At 31.8% G+C, this 8314-nt stretch overlaps 1 protein-coding gene across 2 annotated transcripts; it reads left to right on the top strand.

The window, feature by feature from the left end:
* Nucleotides 1-613: 613 nt before the first annotated feature.
* LOC123523645 (phospholipid phosphatase 2-like) lies at nt 614-6815 on the top strand. Of its 2 annotated transcripts, XM_045301306.2 has the most exons (7): nt 614-904; nt 1169-1265; nt 3547-3698; nt 4083-4303; nt 5296-5413; nt 5743-5919; nt 6386-6815. In XM_045301306.2, the coding sequence occupies exons 2-7, from the start codon at nt 1220-1222 to the stop codon at nt 6638-6640; spliced, it is 969 nt and encodes a 322-aa protein (XP_045157241.1). In that variant the 5' UTR covers nt 614-904; nt 1169-1219; the 3' UTR covers nt 6641-6815. The 2 variants fall into 2 exon arrangements, with proteins under 2 accessions (XP_045157241.1, XP_045157240.1); XM_045301305.2 differs by lacking the exon at nt 1169-1265 and having other exon boundaries at nt 619-904.
* The last annotated feature ends 1499 nt before the right edge of the window (nt 6816-8314 follow it).

Raw genomic sequence — 8314 nt, 5'->3', positions numbered from 1 at the left:
AAAATCTTTTGTCAATATTTTTTTGTGGTAATACGATAAAACATCTATTTGCAGTAAGCTTAAAAAGCCCAAAGAATAGAAATTGAACAACACCTTGTAACATATTGTAACGTTATTTTACCATTAACAATGTTATTGTTATGTGGTCTGGTTCTCTTTCATCAGATAAACTGACGATACATGAAATCATATCTATATCATGGTCCCAATAAGTGTGCTTTGACAATGTCTATACAAATACAGAATAACCACAAAATATTTACAGTATTTTGCAAAACAAAAGTTACCGAATGTTATGGGCTCGTTTTTCTCTAACATCACTGTGACACGAACAACGGGGTTCCTATATAGACCTATATAGGACCTATCCCTGTGTATGTGTCTGTCTATTTATAATTTATAAGTAACATTGAGCTAATACCGATTGATACAAACATCACAGCTCAAGCAATGATGAAACTGGAAAGAGATACTTACATGTTTAACCAAGCACGTCACTCATGCATATTTAATCTAGTATTATTTTGTACTGGTCATATTTATACTTCTGTACTATTCGCATTAAAATGGACAAATGAGAGCGTTTTTTTTTTTTTGCTAATTTTAAAATTCTTCTTCTGCAAGAGGGTAAGAAAATACTTATCATATCGAGGGCCGAGTACGGTAAAATAAGATCAAATTAATATCTAAACATAAACCTGTGAAAGTAAGCTGTTGATCAAGTAGAAAAAAGCAAGCTTTCTAATTCGTTGAACACCGATATAAAACAGTAGTCGCATATTCTGCGGATTCATTTGCTGTGATGAATATCGGATACTAATGGAAAAGAATTCTGCAGGAGGGAGGGATAGTCGCCGGAGGATTACAGTTCAAATTATAGTGGACGTTATCATTTGGCTTGCAGGTAATATTTATATTTCACTTCAACACTTGAAAAACTATCCATTTTGTTCTCAAATTTTCGTTTGTAAAATTTACTTGTGGTTATCGTAAATATTTAGAAATATAGTTAATATATGTTATTTTAAATATTGATTTTTAAATGTTTTAGTTGTCTAAGTGTATAGCTAAAATTAATTATGCAAGACATTTCTATTTGTAAAAATAATAATTATACGAGTTAGTTAAAGTTAAACTTATATAAAAAACATTTTGCTATATATTTCAGAGCAAGAAAAATCATAAGGAGAACTTTTCAAATAATTAACATAATGAATACATGAAGGTGCATCACAAAAATTGGGTCTATGTACTCATGAATTATGGTACAGTTAACATTTCGAAGTAATCAGCTTACCTCTTATTTATTATTTATATGTTTCAATAAGATATTTTGTATTAACTTGCGACTAATATAACAACATTTAATTTGGTTGAACCTGCCACATGCTTGAAATAATTAAAGTTAAACTTTGTATATTATTAAATCATAGATTAGAGGCACAATTTTAAACAGTAATTAAATTGCTAATTAATATCAAAGCAAAAAAAAAAAAAAAACAATACACTTTCTTAATTAGGAATAAGAAATATTAAAACAAAAGAAGAAAAATAACAAACCTTATTCATACGATTTCATCAAATCCATTAAAGGCTCATAGTGCTTTGTTTAAAATATGGCTGCCACATTTTTGGTTACGAACATAAAAAATGTCTTTTCTTTTTCAAATTCTATTTTCGATAATTGTTTTCAGATGTAGTTGTCAAATTTGAATATTGATAACCGTAATGGAAAATGTTAGTGAATCCATTGTTTATGATTACCTCCCTTTATCGCTTTAACTGAAAAAGTACATGTGTAATATTGAAAGTAGTGACTTTCTATTCATGTAAATATGCATTTCGTCTAAGTGTACAATTGCTTTATCTGTTTTTAACATAAAATTATAGGTCTTATGAAACTTTAAAAAGTAACAGATCATATACAATTATTTTGTGCAAATATGATTAAGAAGCAATAAAATCTGTAAAAAGATCCTTTGGATGCAAAAGAATGCAACCAAGAAGAATAATGGCAGACTCGGTTTAATTGAGTTCCACAAGCCATTTTTTGATATAACTCGACTTTAGTCATATTTCTGAAAGCGACTTAAGTCATTTTTTTGTGAACACGACTTAAGTCATTTTTGTTAACTCTAAAATATTAATTATAACGTCAATATGACAATATGAGCAACAAATTCAATATTTTGACTTCGCACGTTAAAAGGAATATCTATTTAATTGGTTTTCGTCAAGGAGTATGTATGCATTCAGTTTTATTGAACCTCCTTTTCAGCTGCCATGAATAAAACCTATTTAAAAAGTCTTGGTGGAATATAACGTAAATAAACAAAATTATAACCGACTCGGTTAAACATATACCAGTACATCGAATTGAGGTCACGATACCAAGTGACTAGAAAAATAACAACACTGAACTGGAAGAGTTTTACGGCCGCCATCCGGCAATTTATGTGATAGTCAAAAATACAGAAGACATTTATAAATAAATCATAAAAAATACAATAAATAAAGATCTTGAATTTGAATGTTGTAGCATCTTGTTAAAATACATGGTTTTATGTGTTGCCAATGTTTACACCAACTTGCGATTAAAGTAACTCAATAAGGGTTTCACACACGCCTTAATTTATTTATGGATTTCTAGCCAATCCCTCATTATCCATATGGCATGAGGAGGATGTGGCTACATATCGTTTACTGATGTATTCTAAGAGTTCACAGTGAACATTGTATTGTGTCTTTCCCCCACAGGCGAATGTATTTTCTTAAAAAAAGAAACAATGAGAAAAATTTCTGCATAAAACATTTATTGCATGTTAATGCACGATACTATCGGTGCTTTGATAGGAGATAAGGTATCGTAACTTACATCATATACCAAAGTCAGTTAGATGCATATATTCATTGGCTTTATCGCTTCTATCAACTAACATCTCTGTGTAAATCTTTGATGAGCAGAAATCATATCTTTGTTAAGGGCATGATTATGTAAGCAAAATACTTAAAGACTCGACTAGTTATGAACAGTTAGACCTAAATCAGAACAGAGCAAGGCACAAATATAAAGTATAAATGATTTTGTTTCTTATAATTTAGTGTTTATATTATTTCATTGTAGCATGCATTAAGGCTACTTGTATATGTTGAAAATGAATAATATCATTACAAGTTCTCACAAGCGGTACCAACTATGAACAGCTTTTTTGAATAATCTACACAATTAAATCTTGTTTGCTATTTAACATATTTATTCAAAAGTTATATAGTATCAACAATTTGAAATGTAATTGTGTTTTTTTTAAGTTCCAAATTAATTCTTTGCAAGACAGCAATAATATCTGTTCTTTTAAACGGTTTTTCTAAAAACATGCTTTTCGATTAAGTAAGTAGTTCGATTACATTATGTCATTTTCTAACATTCATTTTTGTTGTCGCGAGAAAAATAGTGTAGTAATTGTGCACAGCTGCTATATATTTTCACATTTACGTAGAGTCAAATTACATATACATGTTCCTATTCTCCTTCGTGTTTATTTTCAGTGTCTTTGCCAGTTTTGTACTTGTTTCTGTATGGAAAACCATACCAAACTGGATTTTTCTGTGACGATGAAACTCTCAGTTATCCTTCTAGACCAGACACCGTATCCACACCAGTACTTGTAGCAGCCGGCTTTTCACTATCAGTCTTACTGGTAATATCTTTATCTATGTTTAGCCCAGTTATATACATAGGAAGGAAACAGAACTCGATATGAATACTTAAAGAATATAAAAGACTGGTTTATTTTTATATGCGTACTTACGACATAACTCAGCGTCTAGTTTAGGTTGAGTAACATTTTAAAAATAATTTGTGAGAAAATTTTAAATTCTATTTATCTCAGTGGACAATTAAGTCATAAAAGTTTTGAGATTATGTTATTGTCTAAACAAACAACAATAGTCTATAAACATAATCGTAAATTTGACATTTGTGGGCCCTCTATATTTTATATTATGGTTTAGAACTCATGCGGTTAGTATAAAGTAAGTCAAAAATATTTAAAAAGAATTTCGTATGTTGTCTTTCATTATAGGTGGTTCTTGTCGAAGTTTTGAATTGTCTGGACAACAAATGCCGACGACCATGTCAACGGGCAAGCGATATTTTATACTGTATGAAAAGTTACTGTGTGTTTCTGATAGGATTTCTCATCCAAGAACTAGTGGTAGATGTCGTAAAAAACAAGATGGGTGTATTAAGACCAAACTTCTTTGACGTGTGCAAACCACAGTTTAACAGGACATTATGCCCTGGGTAAATCGTGATTATGATGTAGATATTCGTTCTTAATGTTAGACTACCTAAAATGACATTTTATTAAGTCAGTCTTTCATCCTTCTAAACTACGCATCGGTACTTTTTTCTAATTCTGTCAACCCTGTGTGCAATTTGTTATCCAATCAAATGCATTTTATACTATATATTTGCAAAATCAAATTGAAGCCAAGTATTCACACTTAGACCTAAGTGTACGAATTAAACTAAGCAGGAACGTTGGAATTGCCTTATTCACTGTTATATAATGAACATGTAAGTTATTTGTATCTCTTGTTTATGTAATGTATCTACAATGAGCAAACCATTGCATTAAAGCAGTTTTGACATTGAAGTACTTTCGAAAGCTATTGCATTTGTTTTTATATATTGTCTTCACTCTTAAGTTGCATCATAATTCGACATAAAACATGAAACATTTTACTTATGTTTACAGGTTATTTTTTATTTGTATTTAATTGGATAATGGCGAATATGCACTCCCACTCAAAATGTTTATTTATATCTCTTCATTAAGTAAATAAAATCCGGTTTTGTTATTGCATAAATGTAAATATTACCTGTATAAGTATTTGGTCATTTTAACTGCTAACATTACCTGCTAATTTCAGAAATTATGATAAACACGTTTTCAGTAGAAATGACATTAAAAAGTAGGAAATTAATTAGTCTCTACATGCAGTGGGGGATACATATTGATTTGGTGTTGTCAGTCTGTCGTCTGTCCGTCATAAAGTATTTGTCCGCGCAACCCGTCTGCCACCACCTGTCGGATTTACACCTAACTTCTGCCAAACTTTACAAATGTGATCCATGCCAAGCCGAGTTGCGTATATCGTTATGACCCTTAATTTGTGGCATTTTACAATGTTTGCGTGGCAAGTGGTGGGGTGCATACGTTTTTCGTGAATACAGGTTCTATGTATACTCTAGTTACAGTTGAAAAGTAATGAATATTTTCAATATTACAGGCACATACGTGAATACACGTGTATGGGAACTGACACCGATAAAGAACTTAGAAGCAGCCGACAATCCTTTCCTTCCGGTCATTCAGCATTGTCAATGTATATAGCTGCTTACTTTTGTGTAAGAATTTAACATTTACAACAGAAAGCAACATATTGTAAAACACTCACTGTGACCAAAAGAAACAGTGCATCTTCAACAAGAAATGAACACCTTTCTGACAGATTGCATGCCACCTCATCACTGTTCTCTGTCTTAAATCACACATTCCGGTATATATAATGCCTTAATTTGCTTATTTATAATTACATTATACTGACCATAATGTCACTTGTTATTCAGTCAAGACAAAGACACACCAGTGAATAAAACATCCCCCGATATTTTGTTACAAGCGTTCGTGATAATTTTCATTAAATTCTAGCAAAACATTTTCATTTTTTTTTCAGATTTACATTCAAACTCGTTTGTGGATACGTTTTTCAAGATTATTGAAATTCTTTCTTCAATTTGGTCTTGTTCTTATTGCTATACTATGCGGTCTTGGACGCATCAAAGACAACAAACACCATCCTTATGACGTCATAACAGGATTCATATTAGGCATCACTGTTGCAGTATTTGTGGTAAGTGAATGTACGCAATTCAAAAATTTCTTATCACTATTGTTAATGTTGCGGTGTCTCAGATGTTGCGATTATGCAAATAGGAATGTAACAAATTAGACAGTGCTTCAAACATTCCCAAATATATATAGAAAATATTTTTGAAGCTCAGCCGTCGACCTGCTTATAAACATATATTTCCGCAATAGTTAATATACGTTTAACGGATGACTATCATAGCTTCAAGAATAGTTCATGTTAATGTATATGAACTTTTTAAAGAAATATCAAACTTTACTAATACCTTGATGCATTTATGCATTTATGTACTCGTACAGAAAATAACTCTGCTATTGAGAAAATACAGTTTAGAAGATCTTAACGTCCTTTCTTGTAATGAATGGCATTATGAACAAAACAATGTATTGCGGTAATTTGAATAGATGAATAAATTGTGTTTAGATAATGCAGTATTTTAATGTTACAGCACGTAATGATTGGGATGAAAATAGTGAAGACATCAGTAAATAAAGACAGGACAACGTTACAAATGTTGGACAAATCACCTGACTGTTGTTGCACTTGTGAGCAGACTTCTGACCTTGAGCAACAAACTCCATCTCCATTGTTACAAAATGAGTATCTCCAGGAAACTGGACGAAATTCATCTTCTGCAAAACTTGTAATGCTTCAAAATGATGAGCGAAATATGTTGGTACCAGTGACGTCAGAAATAATTTGAAGGATATTTTATTAATAACTTGTTGTGATACAAGCACAAAAATAAAAGGTTTTGCAGGAACACGATGGCTGTGATAATTGAATGATGATATAATTGTGTCATGTTTAATTTTTCACTTTCTACATAACCGTTGTGTTGACTGTTTTTCTTTTCAATTAAACGGCATATTTGCAGATCTTTTTGCGTCTTAATATATAAAATTATATATATATGAGCCGTTCTCCAGCAAAACCGGGCTTAATGACATTTTTTTCGATTTTTAGGTTTTGACATTTTCCAATTTATCAAGCTTTAACAAGTATGACTGTGAAAACCGTTTTATTCTATGTAAATAAGTTTTTTATTTATAGAGTTTTAAAGTTACATGGTGCTATGCGCAGGAACGTCAAAAATGCGCTGTTATGACGTCGTGATAACGTCGTAAAGAGCTTTATAAAATGTGTTTCGGTGTCAGTTATAATTACTATTCAACATTATTCTGCAGGCTATAACTATAGGAGAAAACATTTCTTCTGTCAAAATAAACGTCTTATTCAGTATAAGATACATATATGGTAATTCGTCTTTCGTTTTGATGTACATGTAGATCTAGTGATCATTGCGATTTTAAAGTAACTAACCCACAGTTTTCCAAGATTTTTTCAACATATTCATTTTCACCAAGTTTGAAATAAAATGAATATGTAACATTGAAAAAATGATAAAGTTGGTGAAAAGAAGAAGTAAATATCCGTAAAAACGCAAAAATAGTGTATTTGTTTACCTTAGTTGAAAAGCGTTGCAACGGTTTACTACTGTTTTCACAATATATTTTGTCATTCATAAGGACATCTTTGACAAATTCATATCTCAATAAGTTTGTGCCACTAGCAACTTTCAGAATAAACACATACTGATTTTTGAAAGAAAAATATTTTCGTCAAAAATGTGTGGGTTATTCCCTTTCAAAACATGGGAGTAAAACTTAATTGTGTATAAAATTCTTGAGTCTCATCGATTTTGCCCTTTCAATAAACAATGTCTGTCTAGTTTCACATTTATTTAACATTATATTTAAACATATTGTTATAATAACAACGTAAATATAACAGCAAAAATTTAAATAATTACTAATTACTAATCGTTTTAGTCAAGACGTACAAGTACATATGAGCCCCGACACGAGAAAATGTGTCTTCGGGAATCTTCGTGGATTTCCGGAAAGTGTTAATTTAGGCTGTCCAGAGCATTAATACACCTGAAAATTGCTTCTTCAGGTAGAATAAGCCTTCTTTGGCGTAACAACGAACAGTGTGGGCCCTGATCGTACGGCGCGGATGCGCATGTTGATCCGGGTCCACGCTGGTCGCAAAGCCTCGAAGATTCCCGAAGGCACATTTTTCCATGACGCGGCTCATATATATTCCAATTCAAGTGTCTACAAATGTCAAACAACTACTGATCACTAGGCGCTGGGCACGTGCTATCCTGGTGCATTGGACGTACATAAGGTCTAACGGCCTTATAAAGGTAATCCTGGCGTTCTCGTGTAAGTCCATGGGCAGAGATAACTGTTGGTAAGTCGTCTGCTGGAAATACACGATCCTGAGACCGCAGCACGTTTACAGTCGTTTCATCTGTGTCTCTGTTCTCTTTCACAGTTACTACACCAGGTTTGTCAGAAGACATCTTGAA

This window comes from Mercenaria mercenaria, chromosome 3, assembly GCF_021730395.1.
Source record: "Mercenaria mercenaria strain notata chromosome 3, MADL_Memer_1, whole genome shotgun sequence".
NCBI lineage: Eukaryota > Metazoa > Mollusca > Bivalvia > Venerida > Veneridae > Mercenaria > Mercenaria mercenaria.
The sequence above is the reverse complement of the archived record's forward strand: the minus strand, read 5'-3'. Positions and strand labels throughout refer to the sequence as shown.